General features: G+C 47.2%; 1 protein-coding gene across 7 annotated transcripts in view; it reads left to right on the top strand.

Moving 5' to 3' along the window:
* ATP9A (ATPase phospholipid transporting 9A) overlaps nucleotides 1-19,386 on the top strand; it is a 46,988-nt gene that overhangs the window by 22,833 nt on the left and 4,769 nt on the right. For all 7 annotated transcript variants that reach the window (XM_086853616.1, XM_086853615.1, XM_086853614.1 and 4 more), the window contains exons 15-27: nucleotides 3,524-3,685; nucleotides 7,586-7,678; nucleotides 8,505-8,588; nucleotides 9,263-9,433; nucleotides 11,157-11,255; nucleotides 11,512-11,601; nucleotides 12,115-12,259; nucleotides 12,762-12,826; nucleotides 13,581-13,736; nucleotides 14,069-14,133; nucleotides 14,853-14,961; nucleotides 16,204-16,261; nucleotides 18,162-18,365. In XM_086853616.1, coding sequence (XP_086709742.1) covers nucleotides 3,524-3,685; nucleotides 7,586-7,678; nucleotides 8,505-8,588; nucleotides 9,263-9,433; nucleotides 11,157-11,255; nucleotides 11,512-11,601; nucleotides 12,115-12,259; nucleotides 12,762-12,826; nucleotides 13,581-13,736; nucleotides 14,069-14,133; nucleotides 14,853-14,961; nucleotides 16,204-16,261; nucleotides 18,162-18,365 — 1,501 coding nt within the window. The remainder of the gene's footprint in view (nucleotides 1-3,523; nucleotides 3,686-7,585; nucleotides 7,679-8,504; nucleotides 8,589-9,262; nucleotides 9,434-11,156; nucleotides 11,256-11,511; nucleotides 11,602-12,114; nucleotides 12,260-12,761; nucleotides 12,827-13,580; nucleotides 13,737-14,068; nucleotides 14,134-14,852; nucleotides 14,962-16,203; nucleotides 16,262-18,161; nucleotides 18,366-19,386) is intronic.

Genomic DNA, 19,386 nt, shown 5'->3' with positions numbered 1-19,386 from the left:
ATGATTTCCAGATGGTCATTTCTGTGATCTGCATCTAAGTTTCTTCTTTCTCCCAAAGCATTTACAGGCTATTTTTGCACAGATTTCTGTTTATTTACATATATATTGTGGTATATAGTCAAGTCATCGATTTTTCTTTTACTTTTACTCTTTATACTGTTCTGTCTTTAAAATATTTACTCAGCAATTTGTCTGAAATACCCAGGGGATATTGTTTATTTGTTTTACTATAGCATGATAACTAATCCTTCCAAGATTATTGTTTAAATTCTTTTTTCCTTTCTTGTGATATCTTAAGTAGAGAATTACAGCAGGTTCAGAAATCAGATATGCTTTCCTTTACTGAGGAAATCTTGTCTGTGGGTCTTAGATATACAAATATTATTTAGCCGTGCTCTGTATGTCATCCTAGCTGGTACAAAATGCAGGAGCTACACAAGTGGAGTCCTTGAGAAGGGAGTAATGCTGTTAAATAACATTCCCTGTAGGGGAATGGCTTTGGACTCCTGTTAAAGCCAGCCTTTGAAATCCTATATCAATAAAATATTGCCATGGCAGGGAAGGTCAGTTTATGAAATGAGTACAAAAACTTGTATTCTCTTTACTTTAACAGCAAGGGTAATTTCTACCAGTTGGCATAGGATTCATTTCCTGTAACAGAAAGCAGGATTTCCTAAATTTGTTTCCTGTGCACGCTGCTATTTAGAAGTCTTGAAGTATCTTTATTCAGATATCAGTTACAGCCTTGGGGCTCTGCGAGCCAGTTGTCAGTCGTGGCCATACAGTAACTAACAGGGGAAATGAAATAGATATAATCTGATCAGAGATAAGAGTGCCTGGGATTCCTGGGCAAGCAGTCTTTAACCCTGACAACGGCGGCAGCTGCCAGGACATGAAAGGGTGCGGGATCAATTGGTCTGTGCCTGCTGTCTGCCTGCCCAGGAGCCCAGAGGGGACCCTGCAGAGCAGCTCATGGCACAGGAGGATCAATTTGTCCCTTTAGAATGAAATTTATTAGTCGATATCCACTTCAGTGGTGGTTTGGGTAATTTAATTGTCGGAGGGTACTGTGCTGGGCTGCTGTGCTTTGAAATGCTCAGATCTGTATCAGGCCTGCCTTGGTTGGAGCTGCAAAATGCTGGCAAAAATCACTGATTTCCCTCATCAGTGAACGTGGGCTCTCTTTAAGGTGTTTGGGGGATTTCAAACCTGCTTTTAATTCTCCTTCCTCTAAGTAGGAAATATATATTTTTGCATCTTAAATTTTTCTCATCTTTCTGCTGTGGCTGAGAGCACCTTGAGTTCTGTGTTTGCAGGGGGCAGAGCAAACCTGTTCTGCCTGAGGTGGAGCTGGGATGAGCATCCCATCCTAGCCCAGAAGAGCTGCCAGTGCTCCTGGTGGCTGCTGGTGTCCCCTGGTGCCACCTCTGACGTGCTGCTCGTCCATCTGTCCTTCTGCACAAGGCTTTGCTTTCCAGAGCTTTCTAGGACTGGGTGAGGTGCTGGCAGGGAAGGAGGGAGGTGTCTGTGCAGAGGAGATCTTGAGCAGGCCGAGCTGGGAGCAGAGGTTTGTGCCCCCAGGCACCACCAGGGCTGCACACACTGAGCATCGTGCTGGGAATAATTCCCAGCCATTATTTATTAACCAGAGTATTAGAAAGCCGAGCTCCATCTCTGCTCTGCGAGGCTGCTGGGAGGATTAACTGCACACTTTAATGCACTGAGGATGGCTTGAAGAAACTTTAGAGAAAGATAAGCTGGAAAGAGCCTTTGATTTGTCGTAATCTTTGTGAGTAAGCCTGCACAAACTTGTTAATATTAAGCCAAATATTGATTCAAATTGACTTAAAGGTCTTTCAAGGCAAAGCCAACTCAATTGCTTTTTTTTTTTTTTTAATCTGACAATTTAAGACTACTTTATGAAAGGAAAAGTTTGGTTTAGGTTCTTTCTTAAGCTTTTGGATGAAAAGGAGTAGAGTTCACAAAAGCTTCTTCAGTTAGTCCCAATTGTATCAATTCATTAATAAAATCTCAACTCACTGCAAGTATTTACAGGTTCTGATTTTATTTGTATCTTTTGTGTGTGATTTTTCCAAAATCAATTTCATTTTTAACTGAAGTATTTGTGGTTGCTTCAGGCAGTAGAGGCAGGACCTGAAAGGCAGAAGGGATAATTAACCTTCAAGTCGACAGCAACCATGTGCCCAGCACTCTTGTGCCTTTGAAAATGTCACTGTAAAACACTTCCAGTATTTCATGTCTGTTTGGGGAAAGTATCCCTTGATCCTTTCTGGGGGCCAGTGATGGATGGGCTCGTGTCAGCTGCTGCTCCATCTGTTACTGCCCAGACAGCTTCTGCAGTTCAATCTCAGCAAGCTCAGGCTGAGATGGATGTGTCAGCTGAGCTGGGCACTCCGGGGCATTCCCAGGGAAGCAAAATAGGATAAAGGTCTTCTGGCATGGCTCTGCCTGCAGTTGGGTGAAAGCTTGTAGGGAACTCAGTTTTGTGGGTCCTGAAACAGTAGAGGCTGCAATCAAAACGATGATTGCAGTTCAGTTAAACCTTGAACAAGCTGGGGATAGTTTTGGGGTCTTTTTTTGGGTTTTAATTTTTTGCTTTTGTAATGTTTAGGGAGAAAGGTTCTCTGCTGAGAAGTGTCTGAGCCAGCCTTCAGCTGTCTTGCTGATCACTGGAAAATTGTTGAGATTTGTTGATGAGCTGTTACTATTGAACACAGAGAATACCACAGAGCTCATTTTGATTGGGTTTTATTAATATGAATTTTTAATGTCCTGCATTAGTGTTTACGGCTTTGAAATTGTAAATTCAGGGTGAATGCGTCATTTTGAATTCTTAATTTCACAGACAGCAAGTTGGGAATTCTCTCTTTCCAAAAGTGTTTGTAAAGGGCTTTCCCTGATGTGCCCAAGGAGGTTTGGGCACCCTGGGGCTGGTGGAGGATTCCAGTGCCTGCCCCTTGCTGAGGGCTGTCCTTAGGAATGAAATCTTGGAATCATTTAGAGTGGAAAATCCCTCCCAGCCCATGGAGTCCCAGCTGTGCCCACCTTGTCCCAGAGCACTCAGTGCCACCTCCAGCAATTCCTGGGACACTCCAGGGATGGGGATCCAAACCTCCCTGGGCAGTTCCAGTGCCTGAGCTCCCTTTCCATGGGGAAATTCCTGGTGTCCAGTGGAACGTGGCAGCAGAAGGCAGGGAGGTGACCATGTGGGCAGTGCCACAGCTGCATCAGACGTGAGCTGGGCTGCCCAAACCCCGTAAATGTGGGCAGGAAAGGGCCTGAATCGGGAAAGAGCCACCAGGATGAGCTGTGGAGGAGCACCTGTGTTTATCAATGGACCTGTTTGATATCACCATTAATGGCTGGGGAATTAATGGCTGGGGAATTAATGGCTGGGGAATTAATGACTGAGGAATTAATGACTGAGGAATTCTCTGCATCCCCTGCTGCCCCTCCCCTCTGGAGGTGTGGCAGGAGCCCTCCCATGCCCTTCTCCTCGCAGGTGGCCCTGGTGCAGTGGACAGAGAGCGTGGGTTTGACTCTGGTGGGCAGAGACCAGTCCTCAGTGCAGCTGAGGAGCCCAGGGGGACACATCCTCAACTTCACCATCCTGCAGATCTTCCCCTTCACCTACGAGAGCAAGCGCATGGGCATCATCGTGCGGGTAAGGGCTGCTGCGCCGCGGGGACAGCCACAGCTGGGGACAGCTGGGGACAGCCACAGCTGGGGACAGCCACAGCTGGGGACAGCCACACCCGGGGACAGCCACAGCTGGGGACAGCCACAGCTGGGGACAGCTGGGGACAGCCACACCCAGGGACAGCCACAGCCGGGGACAGCCACACCCGGGGACAGCCACACCCGGGGACAGCCACACCCAGGGACAGCCACAGCTGGGGTCAGCTGGGGACAGCCACAGCTGGGGACAGCCACAGCTGGGGACAGCCATACCTGGGGACAGCCACACCTGGGGACAGCCACAGCTGGGGACAGCCGGGGACAGCCACAGCTGGGGACAGCTGGGGACAGCCACAGCTGGGGACAGCCACAGCTGGGGACAGGCACATCTGGGGACAGCCATACCTGGGATCAGCCACATCTGGGGACAGGCACATCTGGGGACAGGCACATCTGGGGACAGACACATCTGGGGACAGCCACAGCTGGGGACAGCCACAGCTGGGGACAGCCTGGCAGCGACCCTGCCCCGCCTGGGCTGGTCTCCCTGCTCAGAGCATCACCCAGAGCACAGGAGGGCAGGAACAGGGCCATGCACTCCCTCCCTGGGCAGCAGCTGGGCTGAAACACTGGGAAGACTTTGGGATGTGAGCACGAGGCCAAGGGCAGGGATGGCAGGGGAGGTGGGCTGAGAGGCTGAGCTGGGACAAAGTAATCTCTGTGTTAAATCTGGGGATTCAGAGCTCCACAGGATGCACTGGGCATACACTGAGTGCTCCCACAAATAGCTTGTGCTCCAGGGGATACCTGCAACAAGTACAGCAAGTGTCAATTCTCCAAATTAATTACTTCTATATTGAAAATTATGTGGAGAGACTGGGCAATCTTTTCATGACCTAGAATAAAAATGTTATCAATAGAAGAGGGAGGGCTAAAGAACCTCCCTCCCCACTGCTTTTATTGCAAGTGCTTTTGCTGAAATGCTGCTTTATCAAGGGTATAAGAGGTGGACAAACCATCAAAGCCTGGGTGAGCTTCATGAAATTGTGTTTTTATGCTGAACAGAAGTGAATGCCCTGAAATGTTCTTATCACGAGTGCAAGAGTTCTTCTTTTTCTTTTTCCTTCATTGATTTGAAGTTTATTCCTTTCAAATTACTTGTTATTTATCTTCTCCCCCACTAGGAATTTAAAGGTTTCTAGTTTGTATTTCTCTGTTTAGATTTTGCCTGTTTTGTATTTTAGGCAAAACCAGCAAAACTCCCACTTGTGGTCAGTGTGAGCAACATCAGGCCTGGATGCTGACTGTAAATACCTTTAAAGGAGCACTGCTCCCTCTGTGAATTGTCTTTATTTCGCAGCCATTCAGCTGCTCTAAGCCGCTAAAATCAGCTCTGTGTGTGCCCTGTGCAGAATTAGGGCTGAGTAGCAGATGTTGACTGCCTGAATGTTGCTTTGCCACATTTCTGTATACTCCAAAATAGTGTCTTCAAGCAGGGTTTTAATTTTCATTTAAAAAAAGAAAAAAAAGAAAAAAAAGAAGCATTTATAGATAAGCAGTTAGCAAGTAAAATTTTCTTTAATTAAACATATATGTGTGTATGTGTAGGCACTCCATTTGGTTTGCTCCACAAGTTGAAGGGTGTTCACCTTTTCAGTGCATCTCCTAAACTGTGCTGCTTGTTAAGAAACAGAAGGGGAGGGAGAGCAGCATGAAATCCCAAAGGAAATACACCCAGGGGGGGAGGTGAGGCTGCCCTCAGCACTGCAGTGAGCAGACCCCAAAGGGAACCATCTCTGCTAACCTGCACAGGTGTTGCCTGTTCTTACAAACTGCAGTTTTATAGGTTGGGAGCCCCTGAGAGAATTTTTCCATCCTGGGGAAAGAGTGTGAGCAGAGGCTCCCAGTGCAGTGCTGTCCCTGCAGGCCCCATCTCCCTGCCCTGCCCCTAGGAAAAATCTCCTTCAGCACAACTTCTAGTAAATAAAGCAATAGTTAACAGTGAAAACAAGTCGCAGATGTTGCCTGGTTTGGGATATTTTTGCAATATCTGAGCGTTCCCTTGCGCTCAACTGTCATTTCTGTACCTGATTATTTCAGTTCTAAGAAATCCTGTGTTACCCAAGCAGCCTCCTCAGCAGAGTGTGCACAGACTTATCTTCCTCTTTGAAGAAGGCCTGTTTGTTTGACCACAATATTTTCCATTCTTCGTTTTCTTTGCGTTTTTTTTCCCCTTACCCGTGTGGAATGATCTTTGTCGCAGAGCAGAGATAGTGCTATTGTCATATCTGGAATTGAAAGGAGCCTTTGAACCGTGGCCAGAGGCAGAGCATGGTGGAAAAAGATGCTTCCCCAAAACAATATAACTGGCAAATCTGTGTGCAGATTTATGGAGTGATCTTGCCATGATCTGAGAACGCACTAACCTCGTCCTGAACTCGGGCAGAGGAAATGACTAATGCAAGGAGATAGCTGATACAGTATTTATATTGGACAAAAAATCTAAACTCTCTTAAGCCAGCTCTGCAGCACGGGAAGTGCAGTCTTTATTCAGTTTCCTACAGAGATGTTGTTAGACACTCTTTAATCAAATAATTTCATAGATAAACCTTTACCTTTGGCTACTGCCAGAAGTGGTGTGTTTTATTTAAGCAGATTCTGGTTGTTTTGGAAGAGTGACACCCGTTTTCCTCTAGGGATGTGGGATGTGGATCACTGTGTGAGGGCTGGATGTTCCAGGACATCAAAAACCACACTTGGGCTTAATTATGAGCATCTTCCTTGTGAATATCTCTGTGAGCTTGGCCAAAAATATTCAGCAAAGGAGCTTCATTATCCCTGGCTACTTCTTAATTTCCTCAGCAAGGACACTTCATTTCTTTGTACTTTCAGTGTCCACATCAGGTGCTACATTTTGCCATTTTTTTTCCCCCTGTGGATTTAAACTCTGTTTTGCCAGTGCCACAGGACCTGAGGTTTAACCTATTCATGTGTGAGAACATCTACCACTTATTTCTGTAAAGGTGGAACAGACTGACCCAAATATTAGGTCACAGAATGGAAGAATTGTCCACTTCACTTTTCTTTCATTCCTCTTATTTCTAAAGTACCCTTCATTCACAGCTGTTCATTTCAGACCTTCCTGGGCTTTTTGGTTTTGCATTTTAAGTTTGTTTTCCTCCTATCCCTGGTGGCTGTCTTGGTTTCCAGAGCAGTTTGTTCCTTACTCACTGTTTTGAGGGAATTGCCAGGGTTTCCAGTAGCTTGTGATACCCAGAGCTGTGGCCTCCTCACCTCTCTGCCTGCTTGGAAGGGACTTTTAAATTTGTGATAATGTAAATATGCTTTGCTTGCAGCCTATAAACTCCTTGTATGAGATAGGCCAGGCAGCAATCAAAGCTTTCTGTGGCAAGCACGAGCTTAATTATGATTATTCCAGGTGGTGTAACAGAGCAGGAAAATCAGTGATTTTTACTCTGCTAAGCTTTGTGCATCTGTTTTGTTGTTTCAGGTAAGCAGGGAGTGCAGTTTCAGGGTGAGGGCTCGAGGTTGTTCTGGAGGCACAGGCAGTCAGGGCTGTCTGTGTGGAGATAAAAGCTGATCCTCCTTGTCTAGAGCATGAATTGCTGCTGCAGGAGCTGGGCTGCAGTTGGGCAGCATCTCCTGGCCCCAGACAAGAGCTGAGCTGGTGGCCCTTCACCTGCCCCACAGCAATTCTGTGCCTGCTGTGCTGAGAATTCATCCCTCACTTTGAGAATTCATCCCTCACTTTGAGAATTCATCCCTCACTTTGAGAATTCATCCCTCACTTTGAGAATTCATCCCTCCAAGGCCCCCCAGAGCTGTCAGTGCCGTCCCAGGCTGGACTGCTGTGTTGTCTCTGCAGGATGAATCCACAGGAGAGATCACGTTCTACATGAAGGGGGCAGACGTGGTGATGGCTGGAATCGTGCAGTACAACGACTGGCTGGAGGAGGAGGTACGGGGGGCTGCTCCCTCTGCTCTGCTCTGCTCTGCCCCAGGGATAACCTGTGAGCCAGGTCACTGATCCTGGCAGCTCCTTGGGCTAGCCTCAGCCAGGTTTATCCCCAGGAACAGGGGGGAGCGTATTTAATGTAGAGTAAGCCCTGGGAAGAAAATGGGTTTTGCTCAAAACTGATTGACGCTCACCAAATTTGTCCTGGGCTTCTGTGTCTGGATCTATCTGAGCCCAAAGGATCTGATTTCAAGACTACCTTTGGCAGCTTTGTACTGTGGTGTGTTTGTCAGGTTAGCAGCAATGGTGGCACAGAGTTCATGGAATGCCAGAGAGGTTTGGGTTGGGAGGGACCTTGAATCTCATCCCATTCCAGCCCCTGCCATGGCAGGGACACCTTCCACTATCCCAGGCTGCTCCAAGCCCCGTCCAACCTGGCCTGGGACACTTCTCTGGTGTTCAGAGAAATAGTAATAACTTACTTTAAAGAGATGGTTGCCAAAGTGAAGTCTACAAATCATAGGCTTATACCCTTTTTACTTAGAGACAGAGAAAATTTAATCAATGGGGTTGTTTTTGCCACCCTGGTGTAGCAGAGAGGACATTCTTCTTCCTGATCCCTGGGCTGGGTCACAAACCATTGCAGATCCCCTCTTTCCTCTCGAGTTTATCAGGCACTTTATCAGATGTTACAGCCTCCCTGGGCTTGCTGAAATGGGGTGGTTATTTAGTTAACCTGCTATCTTACACTGCCATCTCCACACTGCTGTGCATAAATCATTTCAGTGGCGCTGCAGTTTATGGTTTACAATGGGATCCTTCTTTGCAGTGTGGTAACATGGCTCGGGAGGGCCTGAGGGTTCTTGTCGTGGCCAAGAAGTCTCTGACAGAAGAGCAGTATCAAGACTTTGAAGTAAGTTTTTATTTGTTTTTTTCCCCTTGTTTTTAGAGAAACAATCACTGAAATGATTCTCACAAAACTCTTGTGATAATGCTGCCTCTCACCTCCCTTCTGTCTGCTAGAATTGTTGCTCTAAAGTGTCTTGATATTCTTTTAATCCAAGTTGCTTTTCAAGTGGTAGTTATGAAGTGTTCATCCCAGCAAAGACCCTCCCAAGCAGTTCCTGAATCCTGGATAAGCAGAATATGAACGAGGCAGCTCCCTGGCAGCACAGGCTGTGTTCTCTGCCCAGGACACTGCCTGCTGTATCCAGGCAGGCAGAGTGGGAAGGGGAACTGTTCAGTTAATGCAGGGATGTGCTGGAGGAGCTGTCAGGATTCTCTGGTGCCAAGTGCTGCCTGTGGTGGGAGGGAGCTGCTTGCAGGCTCTCTGCAGGTGCCACTCCAGCAGCTGCAGTGCCTTTGTGTGCCCTGTGCTGCCCAACATCAGCAGCAGCTCCCTGGAGCATTACCTGGTCTGTGCCAGGCACCTCGAGCTCACCTGGCCTCACCAGTTCCACCTCTGAGCCACGGAACCAGAGCTGCTGGGGTTCAGAGGCACCTCAGGGCTGTGTCCCTGGGGCCAGAGAGGGAGGCTGGCTCAGCCCTCGTGCCCAAAGGCAGCCTGACCCTGCTCTGTGTCCCCAGGCTCGCTACGTCCAGGCCAAGCTGAGCGTGCACGACCGCTCCCTCAAGGTGGCCACGGTCATCGAGAGCCTGGAGATGGAGATGGAGCTGCTGTGTCTCACTGGGGTGGAGGATCAGCTGCAGACAGACGTCAGGCCCACGCTGGAGACGCTGAGGAACGCTGGCATTAAGGTCTGCCTAACCCAGGGCTGCTCCAGCAGGAGCACTCAGACCCTCTGGAGCGCCTGGCACCGTCCCACGGGCAGTAAATTCAAACCTGGGGGGCCTGTGAGGGTTTTAAACATCACTTTGGGAGCAGAACGTGCTGCAGGCAGTAAATGTTAACACAGGAGTGTCACTTCTCGTGCTTTTCACCCCCTGACACGCTCTGGCTCCTCCTGCAGAGAAGGGAATCCTGTGGGCACGAAGGGGAGACCTGGGGGAATTCTTTCAGGGAGTTCCATGAGCCAAGGCAGGTTTGGCTGTGTTTGGGTTGTGGTGCATGACCCCCCGTGCTGGACTTAGAGCTGTGGATATCCACATTTTCAGTAGCCACTAGAGGGGAGTCTGAGCCAAGGGAATCAGGGGCTGGATTATTTTTTCCAGCTTTCCAGGCTCCAGCATCTGTGCCTCCACACCTCCAGCCTGAGCTGTGCTCAGCAGAGAGGGAGCTGCTGTGGTGCCTCCGTAGGTTCTGTCTCTGAAAGCTTCATCAGCCTTGCAAAAGGGGGGAAAAAGTGGATTAAACATTCAGTTTTGGGTAAGAAAAGTAGGTGAAAGGTCCTGGTTGTGGTTTCTCTGCTTTAAGTTGCAAAGTAAGCAAAAATCTGAAGCCGTGCTGTGAGTGCAAAGCAGGGCTGTGTGTTTGGGGCTGAGGTGGGAAGGGGAGTTCAGTGCTTGGCACGAGCTTCCTAAAGTGCTTTTTGTTTGGGGCCACCCCATAAACAACAGAGTTCAGCAGAGGAGTGAGGCCAGGGGAATCAGAGTTCCTCAGTGATGCTGTAGGGTTTTCCTTCTCCCCTTTCTCCTCACCTTGGCTGGGGCTGGTGTGGAGCTGTGGGAATCTGAGCGTTCCTTGCACTGCAGCGTTCATCAGGGCACTGCACGTGAGGAGCAAACCCAGAGGGAATTCTCACAGGTCATGACAGGGACCATCTTGTTAAGATCAAACCTTTCCAACCTCTGATTATTTAACAAGGGAACGAGTCTTTGTGGGGGGTCTTTTGTTGATGTTTTGGGATTTTCTTAAGGTCTTTTTTATTTTTCATTAAATATTCTTGGGCAGTGTCTTAAAAGAATAAAAACACCAGTGTTAAAAAACCAAACTCACTGTGATATATTTACACTGGAGAAGGAATTCCCAGCCATTGCTGCTGACATTGCTTTCTAACTCCCTCCCCTCACCAGCACAAAATAAAAGGAGCAGTGTAGATTTAAAAAAAAATAAAAAATCCTAAAAAAAAACCCTCAAGCAAGTTAGCATGTTCCAGACGTACACATCAGCACTGAGCTAACCCCAGTTGCATCATCCACATTTCAGGCTGGGCCAGGAGGGATCTTTCTGCAGCAGGGCCCACTTGAGAAATGGCCGAGGAGAGACACATTAACACACAAATACACATTTTTTTAGCTTGCATTTTTGTGGGTTTATCAGCAGAATCTTGAAATACTGCAGGTGGGAAAAATGTTACACAGAGTTTGGAGCTTCCTTTGTGGCTCTCTTTGAGGAGCTTTGCTTTCTTTCACGTGTGGGAATTTTCTTGCGTGTTTTAAAATAGAGGGGTTTTTTTAGAAGAATCATTTGTATGTGTATTTTAACAGTCCTTTCATAAGCCTGACGGGGCAGGTGGTACTTGCAGAGGTCCTGCAGAGGTGGTTGCTAAGCTTTATTTAACAGGACATGTTTGGACTGTAGGTGTGGATGCTGACGGGGGATAAGCTGGAGACAGCCACGTGTACAGCCAAGAACGCCCATCTGGTGACACGGACACAGGACATCCATATATTCAGACTAGTGAGTAACACTCACTGACTCTCTCTGAAGGGCCCCAGGCCCTGGGACAGGAGGGCTGTGAGATCACAACTGCTTTCCAGCAGGGTATTTTTATTCTTTGGACCCAGCTTTCTACCCCGCCTTTTTGTTCCTGTGACTGCCTGCCCTAACTCAGTGTGCTGCCTGTCCTGGCTGGGTCACTTTTGTTCCCTCTGGGATTTTTTGCTGTTTTCTTGCCCCAGTGAAGCACACCTTGCTCAATTCCACCCTCCCCCAGGTGACAAACCGAGGAGAAGCCCACCTGGAGCTGAACGCCTTCCGCCGCAAGCACGACTGTGCCCTGGTCATCTCGGGGGACTCGCTGGAGGTAGTGATGCCTTAAGCTTTAGCTTTGTGTTTTCTGGATTCTCACTGCACTCTGTGTGACTCTGAACTTCATAGGAAGTGTCAGCAGGCTCTGCTCACAGCTCAGGCAGGCACAACAATCCTTTCCCAGCCCCAGAACCAAGGGCACAGCTGCAGCTTCAGCCCCAAAAAGTGAAATGACAGCGAATTGATGGAGCAATCCTGGAGGGTGGGACTGCATCACCTGCAGCTGGAATTGCACAATTCACCCCAATATGGAAATGGACCAAAACTGATCAAAGTGTTAAAACTCGTTACCCAGGGCCCATCTTTGGTGTAGCCATGGCCAGGCTCTTGCAGTGCCCAAGGTGTATCCCTTAAAGGCCTCTTAACAAATCCCCACTTCATTCCTTTAGCTCTGCCCAGCCTCTGTTCCAGGGAGCCTCTCAAGGCAGGGGCAGCCCCGGAGCCTGGGCTGGTGAAAGCCTGGTGTCCAGAGAGCAGGTGTGAGCCAGGAGTGTGCTGTGTGCCCCAGGTGTGCCTCAAGTACTACGAGTATGAGTTCATGGAGCTGGCGTGCCAGTGCCCCGCTGTCGTGTGCTGCCGCTGCGCCCCCACGCAGAAAGCCCAGATCGTGCGGCTGCTGCAGGAGAGGACGGGCAAGCTCACCTGTGCCGTGGGTGAGTGAGCAGCCAGGAGCACTGGCCATGGGGAATGGTGTCTGCACTTCTTTCTCTCTGAGCTGGCAGTCTGGTGTCACCTCGTGCCGCCTGGAAATGGGAATTTTGGGAGAGGAGGTTTGGTGGGATGATGGAGAAGGTGATTGAAATTTCGCATGTGGGAATTCAATGCCAAGCTCCTCATCGTGCCCTTTCAGGTGGCATCTTTGCCAACAGAGCTTGAACCTGATCAGGTGAAGTGCCACTGTTAACCAGTGAGCTTTGTTTTGGCATTGTGGATATGATGGTGCCACCTCCAAGTGAGAAACATCGATCACTGACCTGGGGGGATGTTAAAACAAAGCTCAAGAACTTAAATTCATGACTTCTATTTAAAATCTTGCTTTTGTTGGTTGGGTTAAGTGTTTCTTACACTATTCCAGTGTGGTGCAGATGACTTTGGTGGGGCTGCAGGTTGCTCCTGTTGCTTAACTCCCAGTTTTGTTTGTGCTCTGCCTTGCAGGTGATGGAGGGAATGATGTGAGCATGATCCAGGAGGCTGACTGTGGTGTTGGAGTTGAAGGAAAGGTGAGACTACCTCGTGTTTAATGAGAATTTCTGTGGTCAGTTTTCAAGCAACTCTTAAATGAATCCTCAGATATTTTTGCAAGAAAGGGAACAAGCTCCCACAAGAATCATCATCAGACCAGTAGCCCTATCATGAGAAATAATTTGGCTACAAAGGAAACTACTGTTAAAGGGAGCTCAAATTCATTATTTGGTTCTTGGCAGAATCCCTGAATTTGTACCTTCATGGTTATTTTTGAGGTTTTTGATGCTCCAAGTGCTGGAGTTACAATTACACTGGTAAGATATACCCTACATGCACAATTAAAAAATGTTCATATCAGTTTGCAAAACAAACTCTGGGTTAGAGCTCTGATTCCTGCACCTGGAGCTGTGTGGGGCTGCAGGACTGGATTGGCAGCAGCAGACAGACTCTGCTTGCAGTGAGCCAAAACTGTGTGAACTTTTGAGACTGAGAGTTTGTGTTCAGCACTGACTTGACAGGAGTGTCACGTTAACATGTGTGTTGTGAATCAGAATCCAGAGGCTGGCTTGGAGTAGAATTGGAGGCCAAGGTTCAAATGGGAATTCTCCTCTTATTTTTGCTTTTTGCTTAAAACCCACAGTGGGTGGAGAAGTACTGAGGCAATTCTCTCCCTCACCTAACGTACTGCAGATATTCCTGGAAATTCTGTCAGTGATAACAATAACATGATATTCTTTGTTTCCAGGGCTGAAATGATCTCACTGTGCTTTTCCTTGCTCTTGTTCCCAGGAAGGGAAGCAGGCATCACTGGCAGCTGATTTCTCCATCACTCAGTTCAAGCACCTGGGTCGTTTGCTCATGGTCCATGGAAGGAACAGCTACAAGAGGTCTGCAGCCCTCAGCCAGTTTGTGATCCACAGGAGCCTCTGCATCAGCACCATGCAGGTAAATGGGCTGCCAGGAGGGGGTTTCCAGAGAGGTGGAGAAGGCAAATCATAAAGGAAGGGTCTCATTTGGAATGCTGCTATTTCTTCTCCTGAAAATTTTCATGGATTAGGACTTGAGGTTGTTGCTTTGATATGAAAACACATGAGAAGAGTCCTGGTATTGGACAAGTACCAGAAACTGCTCCAAAGCACTGAGAAGGGTTGATAGTCCATTGGTCTCTCTTCATTTCAGCATCTGGGAGAACCCACTGCAGGAATGTTCTAGTTTGAACAGTGCATTTTGAAGCTGTCACTTTATCTCAGTGCCTAAAAAGCTCATTTCTTTTCTAGGCTGTTTTCTCATCAGTGTTTTACTTTGCTTCAGTTCCTCTCTACCAAGGCTTCCTCATCATTGGGTAAGAGCTCCCTTTTTGCTGGTAGTGAGGAAAAGCTCTGCACAGTGAACACTTGGGGCTGAGGAGCACACAAACCATGCACATCTCCACTCCTGCAGTCATGCACAGCTTCAGGAGCTGCACGTGAGCCGTGTCCCCTTCCAGTGCAGACCCTTCCAGAGACCTTTCCAGAAGGGTGTTTGTCACATCTGTGGAGCAGCCCATCCTCCAGGAACATCCCTTGGGTCCCAGTAAAAGCAGAGGGACAGTAGTTCTGGGCTGGTGTCTGTACAGCAGTGAGAGGCAGTGCCAGGATGAGGGGCAAGCCAACCTTAGTTCCTGTCCCAAAACAGTCTAAAACAGGGCATTGTGACTGAAATCCCAGTATGACATAATTAAAAAAACTGGCAAATTCATCTCCACTGACTTCTGGTGCAAACAGAATCAAACCTGAGCTGTAGAGCAGAGTTTGGGATGGATTAATGCTTGGCTCCATTAATAACCCACTGCAGTATTTGAACCAGTCACTTGTGTTTGAGTGTTCCTGATCAAAACTCACTAAAAAGCAAATCCTGATGGTTTTTTCTTACCTGCAAAACTCTGGTGTGCTCCATTTGCCAGTTTTTATAATGTGTACATTATTGGGCACTTAAAGAATATTTTATTTCCTTTCTGGAGCCTTGCATTTCTTTGCTCATCTCCACCTGAGATAATTTACTGGTCTCCTGCCTTCTTCCCAGGTACTCCACAATTTACACCATGTTTCCTGTGTTTTCTCTTGTCCTGGACAAGGATGTGAAATCTGAAGTTGCAATGTTGTACCCAGAGCTCTACAAAGATCTTCTTAAGGTGTGGGAGACTCTTATTTGTGTGTTTTGTTTTCAGGCAAGATCCTCATCTTGATTTGGGACTCTAAATGTGTAAAGTCAAATGTGCTGCCAGGAGATCCAGAACTTTATCAGGCATTTCCAGGCAAAATCCTGTTAAAGTCAAATTTGAATCAACAGATAGAACCAGAATTCCAGGCAGTTGCTTATTGAGTACTGCATGAAATGCAACTGATTAAAAACGGCTGGACAAGTAGAAGTTCCATTCTGTGGGAAATTCTAGGGATTTAATATTTCCAATTTGTTCCATGATAAAGGGAAAAGAGAAATTGTTGGGGAGTTGGCACTGTCCTGAAGCCAGAAAAGGGAAGAGGGGAAGGGGTACACTCATTTAATGGAGGCAGAAGGTTATTCCAGAGTTCCTTCAATAGAAATTTGACTGGAGCATGATCTAAAGGTTTGCTTGCCGTGCCATTTTTGTAGCTTTAGCATCTAAGTCAGGTCCTTCTCCTTAGACAAAGAAAACTTTATTTTATGTTTACCATAGAAATACCAGGAAGGTAAATCTTGTCTCAGGTTCCTTTTTAATTTTTTTTTTTTCTTCCTCCCTGGAAAATGTTTTGAATAACTGGGGTATGCAGCCTGGGAACATCTTTCTCAGTTGGAGGAAAGGGTGGACTGAGTCTTCCCCAGATCCTCTCCCTCAAGGATTCCTGTAAAACAGATACTCTCAGAAGCACAGCCTGTTTTTCCAGAGCCTCAATAAGTCTCCATCTGGTTTCACTTGGATGTTGTCTCTTATGTCATAAACCACTAATTCTCCAGCCATCCTTAGGCCTGGTCTAAACATAGAGGGTTTTGTGCTGGTATAGCTGTGTTGGCTGGAGATGGTTTTTTAAATCTATCTGCCTTCAATAGGAGGGTGATTTGTGTGTGTCTAGAAATACAGTATTGATGTGTATGTGTACACACACATCTTACATTCCACAGCACTGTGACTGACCTCCCCAGGCACCTCTGCCCTGGATTAATTGTGTGTGCAGTGAGGGCCAGGTTGTGCTGGGGGAGCCCTGAGCTTCCACAGCCCCTTGGTGCACCCAGAGAAATGAGAATAAATGGGCACTGCCTCTGGATTGCTTGATATATTTATTTTTTTTTTTCCAAATCATCTTCCCATTCTCTTATTAATTTCTAAGTTGATCAATAAGTGAATTTTCACAGAAGAAAACCCCAATGGAGCTTTGTCTTTTTTTCCCCCACCCAGGGACGACCGTTGTCATACAAAACGTTTTTAATCTGGGTCTTGATAAGCATTTATCAAGGTAAGAAATCAACTCCTGCTTGTGCCTTTAGATGTTGTAGCATGTGTGACTTTCTAAGTTTTGGTGTTGCAGGAAGTTAAGTAAGGCACAAAATGAATTTCCCAAAGTATCCTTATATATATTATCCTTATATATATATATATATATATATATATATTTGTCTCAGAAAATATTGGTAGCATTACCACAGGAAAAAAAATGATCAAAACCCCAAATATTGGCAGTAATTTGTCAACCTTGTGATGCAGAATTCAAACCACTGTGCCTCTTCCCTGCAATTCTGTGCAGGTTCCCTGCAGGGCTGTGGAGCAGAGCTCATGACTCGGCCCTTCTGGTGGGAAAACTTCTCCAGTCTTTGGACTTTGCAGGTTTTTGTCTACATGGAAAACATGGCATCTGAAGCCTTCTGTATTTTATCCAAATATTGAAGTGGCAATAGTTCTGGTTGCTTCACAGGCATCTGTAATTCAGGGTCAGAGTCAAACTCACGTTCTTGATCATATCTCATGCATTCTAATTAGGCTGCTGAAGCAATTAAGTAAATGCCTTAATTACTATTTAAATTAATTTAATTTCTTTTTATAATTTTTATTTTTATAATTTAATTTTAATTTATTACTATTTAATTACTGCATTTTCAACAGTGGATGTAGTAATTTGGGTATATATCCAAGAAGGTATTTTCTTAATTTTCTTTTTTTAATCATGTACCCTCAAACTGAAATGCTCTCTATTAGTATTAATCAGGGGATTGTAGGAAACAGGTCAATAATGTGGAGCTAAAAGATGAAGTGGCAAACTTCCTTGTTTTCCAAAACTCTTTATGAAAACGAGTCAGAATAAGGGGTCAAAACAAGCAGGTTATGGATTTAATTGATGTTGGCATCCTCAGCAGGGAGTGAATCGAGGAGTGTAAAATCTCTGGTAGCTTTATTTCCTGAAATCCATCACAGGAGCCCTGTAACGGGGATCTTGGGATGCTGAGTAACACAAGGGCAAAGGCCAGGCTCTGGGAGAGCACTCCCAGCGGTGCAGGGCAGCAGCCAGGGGGTGATGCCATGGGGGGAAGATTCCTCCTTGAGCTAAGAGCACTCTCTGGCTCCAGGCTTTGGCCAAGTGACTCCACCAGAGCCGTGCTCACTAGCCAGCGAGCAGCAGCCAAGCCACGGGCCAGTTGCTAGCAGAGATGAGCCCGACCAAAACTCTGAGAGTTTGGAAAGTTCACAGCTGGGTTTGGACTGCGTGGCTCCAGCTCGGTTCCCTCGCAGGTTTTCCCTTCCGGAGGCGGCCTGAGTGATGGATGTTGGTGTGGATTACTCATGCTGCTCACATGAGTTATTTGTGCAGGTGGCCTGGAGCGAGCCCTGGCCAGCCAGGATGGGAGCACAAACAATGCCTCATTAGCAGAGCTTTAATGGGATTCCCTTAGGGGGAGGTGTAAAGGGGAGAGATCTCGGCCCAGGGGTGCAAATTGAGGCTCACTTGTATCCACTGAGCTTTTCAACACTGGGCTGCCTCTTGGCACCGAGGCAGTGTGGTAGGATATAGAAGAACTGGATCTCTTTTAGCTTCTGAGTAGTGACCAAGTGCTTTTGTGGGAGGATAGAGTTTCATGGTGTTAGAGATCTCCAGTTGCCAAAACAGCATGTATTAATTTCCTATCTCCATGTGTCTGTGAGTATGATAGACTGTTAGAAAGCTTTGGGTACCGCTGCTCTAACTTTTCCCTGTCTTCTCATCAGTTCTGTCTCCTAAATAGTAACTGATTCGTTGTCGTTACGTTCATCAGGTTTCACGAAAAACAGCCTCAAGATAGGATTGTTTCAGCCTTTCCAAGACCTAACTGTGGGTTTTAGAGCTGGGCCTGGTGTTTGACTGAAACAGTTCCATTCCCTTGCAGGCAGCATCATCATGTATGGAGCACTCCTCCTCTTTGAATCGGAATTTGTGCACATTGTTGCCATTTCCTTCACGTCCCTGATTCTCACTGAGCTGCTGATGGTGGCACTGACAATCCAGACGTGGCACTGGCTGATGATCGTGGCTGAGCTGCTCAGCCTCTCCTGCTACATCGCTTCCCTGGTCTTCTTGCACGAGTTTATTGGTGAGGTTCAGTGCTCTCCTGCAGTCAGGTCATGGCCAGGGTGGAACTGAGCAAAAGGCTGTTGGTGGAGCCAACAGTGGTACCACAGTAAGCTCTGTGTGATTTGAATGCACTTTGAAGATATTTTATGGTTTCTTCCCATGGCAAAATGCTAGAGAGGGCAAAGGTGGTCAGCAGAACGTGCCACCCAGTGAATCTCATCATTCTTTGAGCTCCAGCACGTGTCAAATGTGTCGTGTAGCAGAGACCTTTATTTCCATATGGGAATTTGAGATGGAAGATGGAACTCTCTGCTGCTGGGTTGAAAGATTTGGTCTTTTAGACTGGGTGAAGAAGCTGTCTCCTAAAACTTATTTCATCTGTTCACTGGGACCACGCTCTCACGGTTTGCTTGTTGGTGGTGGTTCAGTTGCCTGAAGCAGAGCTAATCCTATTCCCTGGCTAGAGAAAAAGGGTGAGGAGTTCCAGATTTCTCCAGTAACTGTCGAGTTGCAAGTATCAGACCCATGGGCTTGTTCCAGTGTTTGTTCAGGAGCCACAAGATGTCACTGCTTCTTCCACAAAGCTCTCTTCTCACTGAAGACAGCAGGGATAACTTCCCCCTAGCTGGATCTGTCTCTTGCATTGGTTATTCCAGTTCCATTTTGAACAATGCTTTAACTCTTTTTGTAAAGACTCTGAGGGGTTTTGAGTCAAGAGCTGTGTTAGCTGGGCTGGGCCAAGCAGCAGAGGCAGCTCCCAGAGTGGGAGGATCTCCCTGTTTCAGGTGGGGCTTGGGAGGGCAGTTACCTGTGACATTCCTTACACCCCTCTGCTGAGCACATCTCTGCCTCTGCTGGGGAGGAGTGAGGAGCCAGGTATCATATGAGCTTTGAACTTGGAGGTGGGGCAGTTTGAAGAATTGTAAAATCACAGAATGGCCTGGGCTGGCAGGGATGATCCCGTTCCAGCCCCGTGCCACGGGCAGGAGGAAGCGGTGGTAGATGGAGCTGCTTTTCTGCAGCCCTTCCCAGAAGGTCCC

Source organism: Cyanistes caeruleus, chromosome 16, assembly GCF_971803275.1.
Source record: "Cyanistes caeruleus chromosome 16, bCyaCae1.hap1.1, whole genome shotgun sequence".
In the NCBI taxonomy this organism is placed as follows: domain Eukaryota; kingdom Metazoa; phylum Chordata; class Aves; order Passeriformes; family Paridae; genus Cyanistes; species Cyanistes caeruleus.
The sequence above is the reverse complement of the archived record's forward strand: the minus strand, read 5'-3'. Positions and strand labels throughout refer to the sequence as shown.